Source organism: Filicampus tigris, chromosome 3 (assembly GCF_054856515.1).
Source record: "Filicampus tigris isolate MCC_2025a chromosome 3, RoL_Ftig_1.0, whole genome shotgun sequence".
Taxonomy (NCBI): Eukaryota; Metazoa; Chordata; class Actinopteri; order Syngnathiformes; family Syngnathidae; genus Filicampus; species Filicampus tigris.
Window position 1 is genome coordinate 31435746 of NC_141219.1, and position 19883 is coordinate 31455628.

The 19883-nt window shown below is 40.8% G+C and overlaps 1 protein-coding gene across 5 annotated transcripts in view; it reads right to left on the bottom strand.

The window, feature by feature from the left end:
* arnt2 (aryl-hydrocarbon receptor nuclear translocator 2) overlaps window positions 1-19883 on the bottom strand; it is a 192324-nt gene that overhangs the window by 27776 nt on the left and 144665 nt on the right. For all 5 annotated transcript variants that reach the window (XM_086024748.1, XM_086024747.1, XM_086024751.1 and 2 more), the window contains one exon: window positions 12238-12389. In XM_086024748.1, the coding sequence (XP_085880874.1) occupies window positions 12238-12389 (152 nt within the window). The remainder of the gene's footprint in view (window positions 1-12237; window positions 12390-19883) is intronic.

Sequence of the window (19883 nt, forward strand, 5' to 3'; positions counted from 1 at the left end):
AACTATACTAAAACCTTTTTGAGTATTTGTCGACTAAAACTAGACTAAAACCTTTTTTTTTTAGTTTTCGTCGACTAAAATTAGACTAAAACTATCACGGATAGGAATGACTAAAATGTCACTAAAACTAATAAGCATTTTTTCCCAAAAGACTAAGACTAAATCTAAAATGTCTGCCAAAAACAACACTGTCTAGTGGTGGGCGATATGGCAAAAATATATCACGATTTTTTAAAAATAAAATTAAAAAATGTTGCACATTTTTGGCCATTTTCCTCATGTTGAACATATAAAACATATTTAAAATGTATATAAAACCCTATAAGAAAAAAAATGGCATTTTAAGCCAGCTAAGCTTTCTGAACAGGTTTTAATTTGAATAGTGACAATTTTTATCAAAATATGCAGTGAATGTAAACATAAAAGGTAACATAACATAAACAAAAACGACAGCTTGTAACGCGGGTCTTGTACTTTGAAGAGTCTTTTAAACCCCTTGTTTTCCACTGTTTTAATGGGAATCATGTCTTCAGCAAGGTAATAAGTAACTGCTTCAGTTACTTCTTTACACTGCTTGCTTGTTTTTTCATATGGAGTATTCTTGTTAAATGACTGTTACCGTGGGTTGTGTTAGCTTGGAGCTAGCGGCTGCCTCTGGCTACCATGTGTCTGATCTCCGTTTGCTTTGGCTGTCGGCGTAGTTTTTTGAGTGCTGTCTCTAGTGATTAAACAGGTTTGTCGTCTTGCCATCTGACGTCCGAACCGAGTCTCTACAAACTTTGCAAATAACTGGTTTGCGCTTTCGCCTCGGAGAAAAAGCCAAACCAAAGCGACCAACTCTGCTTCGTGATGCAACTCTTTAGCTTCCCGCAATACAAACAAACAGGGAGGTGGGGAGTGTCACGTAGGTGCACTGTGCGTGCTGTGATTGGTTGATCGGGTATGCGTCAGCGGCTTTGAGCTAAACTGTATAGAATGTGCCCTGTCGACGATCAAAGGATCTTTCGGCTTTATGAGCTCGTCAACACGTTAAATTCCTGAACGATCTAATATCGTCATATCGCCCACCCCTACTGTACAGTATACAACAATAATATAAAAAAATAAGCTTCCATTTTAAAATGATGTATAGCATACAGTAAGTATTCCCACCTACGGACCTCTGTCAAACGGAAATTCCCTCATCCGGAAAAAAAGCATATGCATTAAATGTTCTACTCCTATTACATTAACGATCGATTCCTGACAACGGAAGTTCCGGTATCCGGAACCCGGAACCAATAGCGAAGACCGCAGTGAGCGCAAACTAAAGCAGTCCACGCTATACTACGGAAAAACTTTGACCGCTCCGCCATCATCGGATCAAACGAAAATTCCCTCACTCGAAAAAAAACCCCGTATGCATTACATTTTTCCACTATATTACATTAACGATCGATTACTTCCAACGGAAATTCCGGTATTGTATCCAGAACCCGGAAGCAATAGCGAAGCCCGCAGTAGCGTAAATTCAAGCAGCTCCCGCTCGTACTATGGAAAAACTCTGACCGCTCTGCCATCATTGGCTCCAAAACGGTGACATGTAAGTTACTTCTTTGGCATGCGTTTTACTGAAACTGCGAAAGATTTTAAATGTATTCATTTACATATTCATCTGTAGTTCATGGCATCCAAACGAAGAAGAACGGTAATGACCGTGAAAGAGAGAGTGAAATGCATCCGATTATGCGAAGCTGGACACAAAGTAAAAAACATCCAGGAGACTCAAATCTGCCATAAAAGTCCTGATGTAAATCCACCGTCCAGCAAGAGAGCTGTGGAGATGGCATGAAAAATGCTTTAGTATGCACAAGAATCCCCAGACATCAGTGATGATCAACGGTACAGTTTCTTGCAATTAGCAACAAAACTGTATGATACGCAGACAAACATTTTCATACAGAAATGAAGCCAACACAACAACTCAAAATAGACTCCTTTTTCCCAAGTCTGAGAAAAAATCAACACTAAAATACAGTACAGTTTACTGTAGTTAAGTACTGTACTGCATTGGTGTTACAGTATTTACAGTATTTTTACAGTATAACAGTATTTGGACCATGTTTCTTATACTGCACTCTATTTTGTTCATATACCTGTACTTTATAGTTTAGTTTTTGTTTAATAAAAATTTTGGGGAAATTATTTTTTGGGGCATTATATTGCTTGTGTTGTTACACATGTATTTTGTTAACATACACGTTCATACAGGACATGTACCGTAGTCGTTTCCCACATAAGGAAATTCTGTTATAAGGACAGATTGAACAATGCAAATATGATTCCTTACTAGAGAATACTTACTGTATTAACATTATATCACTTTCACTATCACTTTAATCAACGTTCACCAAAAAATGTGTCTACAGTGTGGAAACGTTTCAAACTCTTTAAAGTGTGCTGACATTTTGAGCACTAACTGCCTAAATTCCTAGTTGGGTCTCACAAATCATCATCAGAGAAAATCCCCCTTTTTCATCCACTGTGCAGGAAATAATAAGGACACAAATTGTTGCATTTGGACACCCACTCAACCAATCATTATTCCCTATGGTGACAGAGAGCACCACCTCGCAAGGGTCGCTCAGACACTTAGGCCTGGCCCACGTGCCATTTAATAACTTGGTCTCCACTACAGTCAATGAACTTGCATGAAATCTTGACTTAATTTTATTGGTTCAAAGATCAGAGTAGGAACATGACCTAGAATACCAGGAATCCTACATGCCAGAAAAACAACCTGAGCATATGTAAGTGATGAGCATGTCCAGAAATGGTTCAGCAGTTCAGTTTTCTTGCATGTGTGCTCGTCTACTCCATAATTGTGTCTTCATGCCTTCATTAAGAGATTGGCCACAATAACACTACTGCCCCCTACTGTCAAACAGTTTTCCATACCATATGATAGAGGTTCTCACCATACACAAATTCACTCATCGCCCATAACTTTGAGCACACCTGCACAACATAACGAGATGCAAAGTAAGCCCTGCATTTACTAAGTAGCACTGTTTTCTGACATACTGTAGTATGACACCAATATTAGTTTTAAAATACTGTGTAGTATCACATAGAGGCGTTTATGTAATATATACAGTAATATCCGTACTACTATAAAAGAGAAGATTAAGCATAATACTAAAGTTCGTATAAAGTTTAAATAAAGTAACTTGAACAAGAGACCCCCTTGCAGTTGGATCACAGCTGCAATAGTAGGCAACATGTTGACACCATGTGTTACAAAGAGAAAAAGCTGCAAAAATAGACCACATTCCTCATTATGAAATCATGCTACAAATTCAAATAAGTAAACAACAAGTAATGATAACACGTTGTTCTCTGGAAACAACTGTGCTTGTGTTCTTAGTTTGTTTACGGAAATGTTGCTCTGTGTAGTGTTGTCTGCATGCTTTGCAATTCTGCCCCTTCTCACCGACTGAAGGTGTTTCATGCATCATTTACGTTGGCATTTTTTCAGGGCCATCTTATATAATAGAAGCCAACAAAGAATTTAAGAGTTCAAGCCCAAACTTGGTCAGCGACCCAGAGCGACCATGACCTAAGTAAGCAGTTCACTGTTGGGTCCAAATGGATTGTTTCTGGCATTCCTGAAAGATTACATCTGTTAGAATGTGACAGATGTGAAGCCAATGTGACCTTGACCAACCAAAAAGTTCCTTCATGGTTTCAGATGGAGTCAACTTCACGACCTATTAACATTTACTCATTTGAATCTCTTTTGAAGAATTGATCCTACCCAACCAACCAAAGTTGGATAAATGAACAAAGCACCAAAGGTGCGAATGTGCACTTTATAAGTCCACTGGGGGCAAGCTAAACACTTCCAACTGCTGATGTACTGTAAAAACATCAGCTTTTGTCTTTGTGGTGCTGCTTTCTGGTGTGTCATCTGCCCCATGAGCAATTTACAGTCCACCATACATTCTTTTTTTTTTTTTCTCAAGCAGCCTTTGGTTTATACTAAAAATGACATTAAGCACAGCTTGCTTTAAGTTTGACTTGCACTTCTTACTTTTGACATTGTGGCACTGCTCCTACAAGACAGGTAAGTGTAGAAGAACTTTTGTCTGGTAAAAAGTCAGAGTTTTCAATAAATGAGTGACAAGCCACTTTCGTGACCCACAGTATCTACACTGTATATATACATTATCAGGTTAATAGTAATAATAATAATAATAATAATGTTTTTTTTTTCTGAATGCTTAAACTCAAACAGTGATTCTTTCTTGTAGCACTCACTGCTTTCCACTGAATTTCCATATGATCAACACATTTCTTGCAAAACTCAACACATTTATGGCTATTATTTATAATATTCTGCCAAGTATCTGGCCACATTGTCACAGGAGGAAACTGTTTTAGATCATTAGTTCACTTGGAAATCAGCCTGTGCACAATGAATAAGCCACAGGTAAGTTGTCGCTGTCGAGTACAATGGAAGTAGGGCTGAACAATTTTAGGAAAAAATTGTATTGCAATTTTTCTGACGGATGTTGCGATTTCGACTCAATTTGTGATTTTCTTCAAATGAAGTATCAGTGTATTTACAACATACGTTTACAAATATGACAGAAAATTACATCATACCATCAAATACATTAAAACTATTACTTTAATAATGCAAGTACACTAAAGAGGTTGTGAGGGAGGCCGTTTTCAAGGTTTTTAAAAAGGTTCATGTAAGGCAATCATGTATAAATATGCAATTATGTGTCATAGTATATAAATATACAGAATACACATTTTTTTTAAACCAAAACATGTTTGAAATGTACTATTATACATGTTGACTGAGACTGAGAACTTAGCCTGAAATTCATATCATGGTATTGATTGAATATTTTGGTCACAGTAATGATGAGTTTAGAAGTGTAAAAATCATAATGTTGTACAAGATAGTACTAATATAAGCAAATAACATTGCTGATACTATAAGTATTTATACTTTTTACATCGATCTCTTCATCATGGCTGACGTCACCCGTTAGCGTTTTCCGGTATTCAACGTGCTAAATTGCTAATGTAGCCGTCGTCTTATTTTATGTCTAGATACGTATACATTGTAATACACATTTTCTGTTCATAGCTGCTGGCCCTCCGGACAAACGTGGTTCTAGCCAGACTTCTGTGAAAAGTCTGCTATACACCGAAGCACTTATTTTGGGTCTTTCCCGATTCCGCAATTAGCATGCTTATCGACTCCTTGTTTACCTCCTTGGTGAAAGCGCTACTTTTTAATAGGGTAGTTTATTTGTCACCACAGAGGAAAGGATCAGAATCACACAGCTCCTTGTTGCTGCTACGCACGGATTTACATAAGATATAAATAAAGTCCGTGCTGCTGCGGAGCCAGCAAAGTAGCTTAGCAGCTAGCACTGCCAAGCAGCCGCGAAAGACATGACTTTCAGGAGTATGGGTGACAGCGGGATCGTGACGTGGACACGTTTTTTTGTTGTTGTTTTTTTTACGCCAGCACCACCATGGCGCTGATTAATGTGACCGGTCCATAGTAGCATGCCGCTGATTTATGAGTGTAGGGGATAACATCCCTTTGAAAAAAACGCAGGTTTGACTATCTTGAAATCGCGTTGTTGAAGATCGCGGTTTCGGTCCCAAAACGATAAATCGTTCATCCCTAAATGGAGGGCGCAGGAAGAGTGAGAAGAGTGAGAATTAGATGAGGCCCGGGGAAGAAGCAAGAGGGAAAGGAAGACAACAAGAGGCTGAGGAAGACTAATTTAATTCTGGAATAACATTATGACATCATAATAGTGATGGTCAGTGGTCAACAGTGGACCATGGAATGACCCAGGTGGTTTTTTCCTCTCTCTCTAACTCTTAGTGATATTACTGTTTGTTTGTTTGTTTGTTTTGTTTTGTTTTGGTGTGCGTGATGTGACATGGAAAAACACAGTTTTGTGTTTGTTTTGATGTTAACAGTACCTAGAGTAAGTAGCTTGAATACAAATACTGGAAATGTGGATCCCTGTGTGTTTACGACAAAAGTATGACCTCAAACTGACATAGTCTTCCTCATACACAGAGAAAGCAAAAGCCAGATGTGTTTTTCGTTCTTCCCATCAGTGTGTAGTTGGCACATTGTGTGCCTACTACTACCACTTTATGGTGAAATGTTTTCCTATTTGTGTGAAGAGTTTTACAAAAATAGCCAATAGTTAAGAGAATAAAAAAAATACTATATATATATATATATATATATATATATATATATATATATATATATATATATATATATATATATATATAATTAATAATTGTAAGCATAGAGATACTGGCACATTGGAATTTGAATTAAGTACATCAGATTAAAACCAGGTCGACAACATTTGACCTCTATAAAAGGCCAAAAATGAGGCAACAATTATAAAGGAAAAATGGCCAACTTCCTGCTGAGTTTTTTGTACGGCTCCAGAGACTTTTTGTAGGTCTTGGGGCTGTTACATATGCCACCAACTTTTGGAAGAGCTTGGTGAAACGTTCAACTAGAGCTGTTTTGTAAAAAATGTGTAGGAGGCACAACTACCGTATTTCCCGGGCATATAAACCGCACCCACTCCAATTTTTTTTTCTTAAAGATTTTTTTGGGGAAAAAACCTTAAATAAGCTGCACCTTTATATAAGCCACACCTATCTATGTTGAAAACTTTTATATTTACTGCATTTACAGAACGATTATGAACTGTAAATGTGCATGTATGTACCTGAGCAGATTCTTTCCTAACAGTGCCTTTTAACACTGCAGCAATGTTGCTGATTAAAACAGAAGAGAACCAAGAGAAAATAAACAGAACTTATCTTCATTTCACTGCCGACTGCCACTCCAGTTTGTCAGCTAACGTCCACCAGACTCCACCATCTATTGTTCTACTACATTCTACATGTGCACCTGTCTTGTTTTATGTTAATAAAGTCAGCCAATCTAACACACGACGTGCTAATTCAACAATAGCATTTCATATTGAAGCAACAGAACAGATGTAACATCAGCCAAACGCAGTCATGTGCACTTCGCGGACCTCTAACCACTAGGAAAACATAAAATGAAAGCATTAGCGCCCTCTCCCGTTGAACTCCTCCACCTACAGTCACATCCAGTCAATGGGAAATGTATTGAATTGTACTGTCATTCCGTTTAGAGCGCACAGAGCGGTGGAAGAAAAATCCACAGAATAGCCGCACCGGACTATAAGCCGCAGGGCTCAAAATCTAGGGAAAAAGTCGCGGCTTATAGTCCGAAAAATAAGGTGTGGCATTTATTTTTTAAACTGCACAATAAACTAATGAAACATTTACATTTTGCCAGGGTGGGTGCAATGTTTCACATGTTCACGAAGGTTAAGACCATCAAAATCAGCATCATTTTTCTTGATATGAGTTGCGTTGGGGAAAGTGCATCAGCCACGTCAATAGCATTCAATGTGATAAAAAGCTTTGCTTTTACTTTTTATCTTCACCTTCTTCAGACAATCAAGGAGTTCTATAAAAGGTAACTCTATAAAAGGCTAAAAAGGCCAAATTTCAAAGAAAATGCAAAGTGTCAGACTTCGTTGTTAGCATATGGCTCCACGAGATTTTTTTGCGGGTCTTGGGCTGTTAGATCTTGGTGAAACATACAACTAAGCCTGTTTCATTAAATATTTATTGGGGGTGCGACTGAGCCATTTAAAAAAAAAAAAAAACGCATAATACACTCATGAAATAGTGGTTATTTTGCCAGGTGCCATGGGTGCAAAGTTTAAAATGTTTTCACGAATAAGACCATCACACTTGGCATCATTTTTCTTGTACACAGCGCGTCACCACGGCAAGTGTGTTTGAGGAAACAAAAAGCTTTGCTTTTACTTTTCAGCTTCAACATCTTTGGTATTTTCTTTATCCAGTAGGTGGCGGTACAACTGTGAAAAATAAGTATAGATTTCTTCAGACCTGAACTAGCATCAAATGTATGAAATTTAAAAAAGATGGGCTGATCTGGGTCAAATTACAGCAGCTTTTATTGTCACGATGAATCATCAGACTTTGCGGCACCGTAATGGCCGCACCCTTTACCGAAAAGTCACAATATTTGGTCTAAGGCATGATCAACGTCTTGAGGCTTTTCTGAGAACTCTTCAGAAATTTTTTGTTGCCACTAGGTCAGACGTCGGTAAGCGATGGGGCGTCTGATTGTGCCCTCTGATTGATGTAGTGAACACCGTCTTAACATCGTACCTCGTCAGAAAGCGTCTGGTGGGCATTTCAGCAGGTTGAATCGGTGTTGTGAGTCGTGACATTTGGTCACTCTGATTGGCTGTTAGCTAGCAAATCAGCGCACCGAGTACGAACGGGAAGTGACAAATGTGGATAAACCAGCCTTTGCTGCCTTAATTTTCTTACAAGTACAAGAGCGAGGGTTGACAACGTAAGCATTTCACGATACTGTGTCACGAACGTGAGGGTTTACTTCGCGTGGCAGTTCGTGAGCGAAAAATATAGCTGAATGCCTTGTTTACATTTTTATAATCCACCCCCGGCCAATAGCTTTCCTGTTGGCTTTTTCTAACCATGAGGAATAGTAACTACTGCCGCCGATGGTATCGAAGGGTATTACATGTCACGCATGCGCAGAAGGTACTTTAATGGTCTGTCGTTGCGGTGTATTTTTCCAGCGTGACGGACCGACGCAACAGGCGTGACCATGTGAGTCGTCTCTTCAACATGCTGACACAAACCAAACATGTCCAATATAGAAGCAAATTCTTTGGCACTGCCATCCTTCATATTGTCAATGTGAATGTTGAAATCCCCGGTTAAGATAAAATGGTTGAAATCAGGAGAGATCAGTGATAATAATTCAGAAAAATCATCAATAAAACTTGCATAATGTCCCGGAGCTCTGTAAATAATTAAAAAGAGAATTTTTTAACACCCTTTCAAATAAAACTGCGATATTCAAAAGAAATGAAATCACTAAATGAAATCACTTTACACTGGAATGAATCTTTGAATAACACAGCTTCTCCTCCTCCTTTCTTTCCATTTCGACATTTATTCATAAAAATAAAATTTGGAGGTGCTGTTTCATTGAGTATAGTAGCACTTGTATCTTCTGTTAACCATGTTTCTGTCAAAAAAAGAAAATCTAAACTGTGAGAAATTATAATATCATTAACTATGAATAACTTGTTAGACAGAGATCTAAAATGAAGTAAAGCTAGTTTTGTGGGGTTTACACTCGTCTCTGTTATCTTCAGAGTTGTACGTGGAACAATTAATAGATTAGATTGATTCACCTTGCAAGTTGACTGTAACCGATTCTTTCTTTCTAATTCTAATTCTAATTAATGTTGGGATTCTACTGGGTCCCAGCTTGCTTTGAGAAGGGCTATCAATGACAAAATCACTATAGCAATCACTAAAGCAACCCTGAGCACATCATGGCATGTTATCTTTGAATCTAGGAGAGGGCACTCTGCATTTCTTGGTAGCTGGTGGTCCCTGGAGGTCTGGTTGCGTTAGAGACAGCCTTTGCAGACCCTGGGCGATATGTTGTAAATCTGGTGATGAGGCAGAGTTGAAAGTTGTTTGCCTCTCTGTGTTCTTCGGTCTTATCTGCACTCTCATGTTTGGGTTTACCATCGCAAAAGTATGACTCAAGTGTGCTCCAAGTAATTTGCATCCAGTGAGATTTGGATGCACACCATCAGGTCTGTAGCATTTCCTGCAGTTCCAAAATATGTTAAGAGTTATCGATGAATTTAATCCCATCGGCGATGCATGCCTGTGACAACCATGTATTCAGGCCAAGAAGTCCGGAGAAACGTTAGATTCCTTTCCCCATATATGTAATAGGGCCTGAAATGATGACATGGTGTGTTTCATACTGACACAGGCTCTCCAACAGCAGGGGAAAGTATTTTTTCAGGATCTCAGAGCCAGTTTTCCTTCAGAGAATATGAAAGGAACCTGTGTGAATAATGATCTTGATGCCATCTGGATGTGTAGACAGAATGGTCGGCAGGATCTCTGTCAGTTCCTTGACTGATATATTTTAAAGCGTATGATTTTTTGTTTTTGCCACTCTTACATGCTGTGTCACTGAGTCCCCAATTAGAATTGTGTTTATTTCCTTTTTGTGGAAGTGGTGGCAGTTAGAGCCTTCATGACTGTGGAATTTTGGCTTCTCTTCATGCTTTGGTTAGCCCTTGGTTGAGTTCTGTGGCTGTCATTCGTTTATTAATCCTTGCATTGCAGTTAAATTCACACATATTGTTTGAAGTTAACAAGTCAAATCTATTGTAACTAAGCGCCAGAAAAAGAGGAACATAACACATTTGAGTTCCTCCAGAAATTGACCCGATTCACAATGTGTGCGTGCATTAGCAAGTGCCTCAATATTAGGTGTTTGGTCATTGTAGGTTATCTGTTTCTTCGTGAATGCTTTTATGTAAAAAACAGAATATTGTGATTTTTTTTTTTTTAATATCTCTTTTTTACAATATTGTGAGTTTTTCTACAGGATCGTGAACTTTTAATATATCGCCAACCTCCCCACAATATCGTTATAATTATCGTATCGTGAGGTCCATATCCAGATATTATCGTACCGTGACATTCCAATGCTGCAATATATATTTTTATACAGTGGACCTCTGTTATTGGCGAGATAGAGGAACCCGGCCAGACTGTAAATAGTGAAAATATGTGCATACTTGAATCCCATTCCCATAAAATGCATGTATTTATACTGCAGATAGACATACAGACAGCTGGATGGATGGATGGGCGCGGGTGGGTGGATTGATTCACTGATTGATTGAAGGCCATGTAAAATAATTGCTGTGTTGCATGAGGTAATATGTTCACTTAATGTAGATAGATAGATGCAGAAAGAGAGTGAGAGAGATACTTAATTCATTCTATGAGGGAAAGTAGATTTACTTGCTCCAAAACAAAGTTGTTGTTGTTGTTGTTAAAAGGTGACATGGAGGACAAATTAAGGTTCTGAAGGCATCATTTGCAGCAGTTTATTCACCACTAACATCACCTCCATCTCACCCACATAAATGCACGCATGTGTGTGCGAGCACACACACAAGCGCACACACAGCATAATTATGATACGATGATGATGCGTGACAACCGTGAAAATACTTCCCAGTCACAAGTTTAGCCGTTTATATTCTTAATATGATGTTTAAGCCTAGAACACTAACGTTAAAATTAGTAACACCATCACTAACGTCGGGTACATTTAACCCAATGTAATAACCCGAATAAAATATTTTTAATCAATTTATGTAGGTACAACACTGTATGCCAAATTGGAAGTTGTCTTCTTTAATTTCCCAATACAAAATATCACATGAAAAAATTGTCCCTGATAGTGTAGTGGTACACACGCCTGAGTTGTGTGCGGGCAGCGTGGGATCGATTCCCGCTCAGTGACAGTGTCTATGTGTGCCCTGCGACTGGCTGGCGACCAGTTCGGGGTGTAGTCTGCCTTCGCGAATTGACGGCTGGGATAGGCTCCAGCAACTCCCCGCGACCCTGTATAGGATAAGCGGTTTGGAAGATGATATGACATGACATGACATGACAAAATTGCGTGGGTGAAAATCACCCGACATTAGTGTCCTAGGGTTAAATAGTAAATCGGTGGGTGATTTTTACGGTAGGTTGAAGTCATGTTAGCAATGTAATGAGCTAGCAACTAGCTCTGCAGTAGTAGGATGCTGCAGGACTCTTGACAGTTCAAACTTTTCTTTGTAAATGTTACTGAAGATGAATCAGTCCTTGAGTACATTCCGAACAATGAATAGCGGTCACTACTTCCTCTTTTCCCTCCTGCTACACTGGTCGCATGTGTGTGGAGGACACGGCATGTCTCCCGTATATAACCACTACCCCGCACTCTTAGCGATCTCTTTATCAAGGACAGCCAGCTCCCCTAACTTCTTCCTATGGCCTCTCTATGGAGAAGTTACACACATCATAAAATTCAAGACCCAGATTCAAAACTTTATCAAGGCTTTTTAAGGTAATATTTTGAAATTCATAAATTCACTGCTTTTAAGACTTTTTAAGACCCCAAGGGAACCCCGCAGTAGTTGAGCAGCAGAAGTAAAAGAGAATTGTTGTTGAAAACACTTGATCGTGTGTGTATGAGTAACTTACTTAACATTGGTATTGGTGCAGATGATATATTCAATCTCATCGGAGTAGGGGTTCTGGAAGGTGAAGCTGCTGGTTCGGATTAACATCCACTCCCTGTTTTTCATGCGGAAACGGTACATCACAGACAGTACCTGGCCCTTTAGCTTCACCACCTGCAGAATGACAATAATATTCAACATTTTAAATACCTCACAACTGAGTCTCAACTTAAAACCTGTGGCAAAATTAAACACTGCATCTTATAAAGTTGTGCACCATTCCAAGCAATCAGCAATATGAGCTTGTTTGTATATGAAAGAGTGCAAGCACTGTGGCGGCAATGCACCAAAAGTATTTGTCAACCGTCAAAAGAGAGTAGATGAAGAAATGGAAGAAGAAAATGAAGAAGAAATAGAAGATGAGCAATAAGTGGTAGGCCTGCACAATGAGTCTTTTGAACATCGAGATTGCGATGTGCGCATTTGCGCGATAGTCATATCGAAGGACGTGAGATGTTTTAACTTTTTTTTTTTCTTAGAACATGCTAACTTTTGTTTTGCTTCAAAAAAGCAGCAAGCTACTCCGTGCTCTTAGACAGCCTGTCTCGCTCACCCCCTACTTCCTGCCAATCAGTCACCGGCCCCTCCCCTCCACTCTGCTGTCTGCTCTGAAAACACTAACAGGGCGAGGAGACGACAGCAGCAGAAGCGGCAGTGGATTTAGTCCCCAAAAGAAAGTCAACATCCATAATATGAAAGTATTTCGGCTATAAAAAGGAAGATTCAGAACAACAAAATATCCTTTGCCAACAGTGTGTCGCCGTTGTTGCTGCAATTGCCACTATTGACTGATATGAGATACTTATATTGTGAAACATTTTTTTGTCATATCGGCCAACCTTAGTACATACTTTAACTCATTAAGGATGGGAGCGCATAACCGCCTTTCTACCACTAGAGCCGGGAGCGCTGTTGCGTCTTTTTTTTTTTTTTTATCCAATTCTCCGTCTCTTAGCCAATTTAATGCATCAGAATATACACGTGACAGTGTCGCGAGACCGCGGAGGATGTTGTGGAATTTTTTCGAGCCGTAGGTAGGCTAATGCCGTCGATCGCCGGGAGCTCTGATAATTAATGGCAGCGCTAGACGACGCGCACGACCAGTGGAACCAGTCGAACGTGATGATATGGTTTGTAGACAATGACGATATTGACGTCTTTGTAACAGAATAGAGGATGGTAATTACCACTCAATTTTTTTTTTATTAAAATAGTGCTTTTCTTGCACTGACACGTTATTTTTACATCTTTGATTGAAACGGTAAATAATAATAAATTCTGCCTGTGTGGAAGCCACATGTCTAAGCTCTTTAATTCTTTTGGAATTATGCCTCTGTCTGCTACAGGGGCTGAGATATTAATCATTTTGTAAGTGTTGAATTTCTGGGAGAACTTCAGGTTTTCAAGGGTAATTCCAAAGGCGACCTTAGTTTTTGGGGACCTGTTGAGACAGGCGCTTTAGTCCTTAATGGGTTAATAGGAGGTGCCTATGTGCAAGATTACTAGTGGTGTGCAACTTTCCAATAAAAGTCGATTCGATACGTAGCTCGACACAAAGGGTGCAATTTTCATTTCAGATTCAGTTTTTAAAGTGGAACGATTGGATTCAGTTTGTTCCAGTGGGATTCCTATTGGAGTTGATATATCTCAGTTCGAGAGGGTTGGATGCAATGAGTTTCTTGTTATTACTTTGCAATATAAATTAAATTGTCAGTAAAGCAAACGTGGTATAGGAATGGGCCGATATTAGATTCTGGCGGTATGGTGTGAGCAAAAATACTGCAGTATAACGGTATTAAAATTACAACTCTAAAATGCCCTTTTTTTCCCAAAAAATATTTGGGTAAATAAAAACAGAATTTATTTTCTATTGAATGCAATCTATGTCATTTTTGAACAAAATATAGAATACTTGGTACATTAAAAAAAGTGAACCATGTTAACTCATTCACTGCCGGTGACGAATTTACTTGTCTTTTCACAGCCCAGACATTCAATCGCAGGAATTTATTCATATTTTCCTCTATTTTTTTCAAACGTTAGGGTAAAGGGTTTGAAAATGTCTGACAGTGAATGAGTTAAGCATATTTAAATAACTAAATAAATGGAAAGTTATGGCACGATTTGTGAATGGATTGTGGATGCTTGGGCTAAAGTGTCAGCTTGCACTGTTGTGCGAGATTTCGCAAAAACCAGCATTGTTTCTGAGGAGCCGCGCGGCAACGAGACTGACTCGGACAATGACGAAAGCGAACCTGGCGTGTTTGATGGAGAGCTTGCTCAGCTGTTCGTTTTGGATACCGAAGATGAGGACTTTGATGGAATTGTGGATGTCAGTTAATAACTGACAATTATGTGAGACATTGTTAAATGTTTCAGTAAAAAAAACAACCGAACACAGTTTTGGTCCCGCTGCCTTTTTTAAAAACATACGTTAGCATGCTTGGTGGCATATGTTTTAGCGTGCATGCATGCTACTGTGTGTTTTTTTAAGCTATTGTTTGTTTTACCATGCCTGTGCCCAATAATACCTTATGTATGTGTTAAATACAGAAATAGCACCTGTAACTGAGACTGCGCCTTTTAATACGGTGCGCCTTTTAATACGGTGCGCCTTTTAATACGGTGCGCCTTTTGGTCGCAAAAATACGGTATACAATTGCTTCTACTAGTTTACTCAAGACTGGATGTAGACTTACAGGATGTCTGTTTGGACCATTAGGTGGGGATCTTTTTATTATTTTGCAGAGGGTTAACTTTAGCAATTATCCAGCGATCTGGACGGACGCCATATTTTAAACATTAGTTAAATATATGACTTAACGGTATAGATACGAACCGTATTTTCCGGGCTATAAGCGGCACTGCTATATATGCCGCACCAACTCCATCCATCCATTATCTGTACCGCTTCTCCTCACAAGGGTCGCGGGGCGTGCTGGAGCCTATCCCAGCTGTCTTTGGGCAGTAGGCGGGGGACACCCTGAACTGGTTGCCAGCCAATCGCAGGGCACACCGAGACAAACATCCGCACTCACAATCACACCTAGGGGCAATTTAGAGTATCCAATCAACTTACCATGCATGTTTTTGGAATGTGGGAGGAAACCGGAGTGCCCGGAGAAAACCCACGCAGGCACGGGGAGAACATGCAAACTCCACACAGGGAGGCCGGAGCCGGGATCGAACCCACGACCTCTGAACTGTGAGGCGGACGTGCTAACCAGTCGACCACCGTGCCGCCCGCACCAACTCTATTTTTAAAAGATCAGGTTTGAAAAAACTTAAATAAGCCGCACCTATGTTGAAAACTTTATTCAACATAAAATGAACAATATTTACTGCATTTACAGAATGATTATGAACTGTAAATGTACATGTATGTACCTGAGCAGATTCTTTTCTAACAGTGCCTTTTAACAATGCAGCAACGTAGTGTTAAAGTGCTTATTAAAACAGAAGAGAACCAAGAAAAAATAAGCAGTACTTATCTTCATTTCACTGCCGACTGGCGCTCCAGTTTGTCAGCTAATGTCCACCAGACTCCACCATCTATTGTTCTACTACATTCGACATATGCAACTGTCTTGTTTTATGTTAATAAAGTCAGCCAATCTAACACACGACGTGCTAAATCAACAATAGCATTTCACATCGAAACAACAGAGCAGATGTAACATCAGCCAATCGCATTCGTGTGTAATTCAGGGACCTCTAGGAAAACATAAAATCAAAGCATTACAGCACCTAATGCAATAACCTAGTCATGGCGCCCTCGCCTGTTGAACTCCTCCACCTGCAGTCACATCCAGTTCATGGGAAATGTATTGCATTGAATTGTACTGTCATTCCGGTTAGAGTACCCCGAGCGGTGGAAGAAAAATCCACAGAATAACCGCACCGGACTATAAACAGCATGGCTCAAAATCTAGGAACAAAGTTGAGGCTTATAGTCCGGAAAAGGTTTATTGTCAGATAGGTTAAGCAGTAGGTTTTCAACCCTTTCTACCTCTACCACGTTGAATTCAAACTTTTTTGCCCTCATTAGACTTTCTTTAATAATAACATTGGATTTTGTAGTCATTGTACACCTGACTTGTTTTTGAAGTAACTATTAAAGTAATTTGCAATGTCATATGGTTTAGTAATGAATATACCTTCTGCCTCTATATATGATACATTAGTTTTCAAACTCCCTCCCATTAAGTTATTCAGTATTTTCAAAATGTTATTACCATCATTTTTAGAATCGATTTTTTTGTTTTACAGAGAATATTCCCTTTTTCTATTTTTATTCAGTTTAGCACTGTGTTTCTTAATTTATAGTAAAGCTGTCTGTAAGAGAGTAGTCCTGATTTATTTGCTTTTATTTTAGCATTATTGTGCCGGGCTATTAAATGTTTCATTTCTTCACTCAACCAAGGTGCACTTCTAAATCTAGCAGTCCATTTTTTCACTGGTGCAAATTTATCAACAATCTCTGCAAACAATTCCAAAACCATACTAAGAGCTTTTTGTGGGTTTTCTTTACTACATACTTTATCCCATTTTACCCTCTAAACCTCTTCCATAAATAATGTCTGATTACATTTTTTATAGGATCTTCCATAGTAAATTTTGGAGCCAACTTTTGGTGGTTTGGCCTTTCTCACTAAAGCAATTGAATTGTGGTCACTGAATCCCACTTCAAATGATATTGCCTTGGAACATTGTTTGTTAGTTTGTTTGTTTGTTTGTTAGTGTAAATGTGTAAATGTGACCAATGCAAATTCTTGTTGTACTGTCAAACCTGTTCGTAGATATTCTGGTTGGTGTAGTCACTGTCTGACTCAGATTACATACTTTGCCCACATATGATATTTTGTTCCACATGGGGCAGTTCTCATGAAGTGCATCAATATTAAAGTCTCCCAAAATATATGTTTCATAGTCATGATCAACCTTTTTATCCATCATTTCACATATATCGTCTAAATACTTGTAATTTGCACTGGGAGGCCTATAGCAGCAGCCCACTAGTATTGGTTTCATGTGTTGTACATGAACCAAAGGGCTTCTATATTGTCCAACATTAAGTCACACCTTTTGTTCACTGGAATATGATTCTGAACATAGATAGCCACCCCGCCCCCATACATGTCTCGATCTCTTCTAAACAGATTGTAACCATAGATTGTAGCCTCTGAGTCATTGAAGGATGGGTCCAGGTGTGTTTCTGAGAGAGCTAAGACATGAATGTTATTGGATCCAACAAGTTCATATAATTCATGTACCTTCATCCATCCATCCATTATCTCCCGCTTATCCGAAGTCGGGTCGCGGAGGCAGCAGCTTCAGCAGGGAAGCCCAGACTTCCCTCTCCCCAGCAACATCCTCCAGCTCTTCCGGAAGGATCCCAAGGCGTTCCCAGGCCAGCCGGGAGACATAGTCTCTCCAGCGTGTTCTGGGTCGTCCTCGGGGTCTCCTGCCGGTGGGACATGCCCGGAACACCTCACCAGGGAGGCGTCCAGGAGGCATCCTAATCAGATGCCCGAGCCACCTCAACTGGCTCCTCTCGACGCGGAGGAGCAACGGCTCGACTCTGAGTCCCTCCCGGATGGCCGAACTTCTCACCCTATCTCTAAGGGAGAGCCCGGACACCCTGCGAAGGAAACCCATTTCGGCCGCTTGTATCCGAGATCTTGTTCTTTCGGTCATGACCCACAGCTCATGACCATAGGTGAGAGTAGGAACGTAGATCGACCGGTAAATTGAGAGCTTCGCCTTTCGGCTAAGCTCCTTCTTCACCACGACAGACCGATACAGGGTCCGCATCACAGCAGACGCTGCACCGATCCGCCTGTCGATCTCCCGTTCCATCTTACCCTCACTCGTGAACAAGACCCCAAGATACTTGAACTCCTCCACTTGGGGCAGAATCTCATCCCCGACCCGGAGAGGGCACGCCACCCTTTTCCGACTGAGGACCATGGTCTCAGATTTGGAAGTGCTGATCTTCATTCCGACCGTTTCACACTCGGCTGCGAACCGCTCCAGCGAGAGTTGGAGATCGCGGCTTGAAGAAGCCAACAGTACTACATCATCTGCAAAAAGCAGAGATGCAATACTGAGGCCACCAAACCGGACCCCCTCGACACCTCGGCTGCGCCTAGAAATTCTGTCCATAAAGGTTATGAACAGAATCGGTGACAAAGGGCAGCCTTGGCGGAGTCCAACCCCCACAGGAAACGAATCCGACTTACTGCCGGCAATTCGGACCAAACTCTGGCATCGGTGGTACAGGGACCGGACAGCCCTTATCAGGGGGCTCGGTACCCCGTACTCCCGGAGCACCCCCCACAGAACTCCCCGAGGGACACGGTCGAACGCCTTCTCCAAGTCCACAAAACACATGTAGACCGGTTGGGCAAACTCCCATGCACCCTCGAGGACCCTGCTGAGGGTGTAGAGCTGGTCCACTGTTCCACGGCCAGGGCGAAAACCACATTGCTCCTCCTGAATCCGGGATTCGACCTTCCGACGGACCCTCCTCTCCAGCACCCCTGAATAGACCTTGCCGGGGAGGCTGAGGAGTGTGATCCCTCTGTAATTGGAGCACACCCTCCGGTCCCCCTTCTTAAAAAGGGGGACCACCACCCCGGTCTGCCAATCCAGAGGCACTGTCCCCGATGTCCACGCGATGCTGAAGAGACGTGTCAACCATGACAGCCCCTCAACATCCAGAGCCTTTATGAACTCCGGGCGGATCTCATCCACCCCCGGGGCTTTGCCACCGAGGAGCTTTTTGACTACCTCGGTGACTTCAACCCCAGAGATAGGAGAGCCCACCTCAGGGTCGGTGGGGAGAGTACTTCGAAGACCTCCTCAATTCATGTACCTTATTCCTCAAACTACATACATTTAAATATGCGAACAAAAATACCCTTCTTTGGCAAGTTTATTGTATGTGACATTTGTATTGTGAAGCAAAAACAGTCAGTGCGGTTTTGACCTGCAAGTATAGAGCAAGAGTCATTACCTTAACTGTTGTTACTCTCAGTTACTGATTTAGGGGTGGAGCTAGAGACAGTGGGTTGATGGTTAAGTGGAAGACTGAAGTTATTATCCGTGATGTTGCAGTTGACTCCCACTCGTCGTTCCCTCGGAGGATGAACAATAAGTGTGTCGTACCTGAAATAGGCAATGTTCTCTTTCCGTCGCTTGTCCTTCAGCCTAGGTAGTTGCTCTCGCCTTTTCTGTCTCACTAAATCTGAGAAGTCCTCATTAATATAAATCCCTGTGCTCTTCATTCTCATATTTCTATTCTCTCTTGCAGTGGTGAGAATCCCCTCTGTCTCTGAAGTTCAAGAACTTTACAACAATTGGCCAACCCCTCTCCTTCATGTTGGCGCTCCTTCATGTTCGATGGGCCCTCTCAATGGAGATGGATTTAGCACGCTCTGGGTTTAGCTTCAGTACCTTGGTAAATATCTCTCATATACTGACCAGTCGTGGACGCAGCCGACTCAGACACAACCCATCAAGCCAAAGATGTTTTAACCTGCTCCAACCATCCCTCCACCTCCAATCAGGGAGTGATTGTCTCACCGGCTGCTGCTTTGCCTTTTC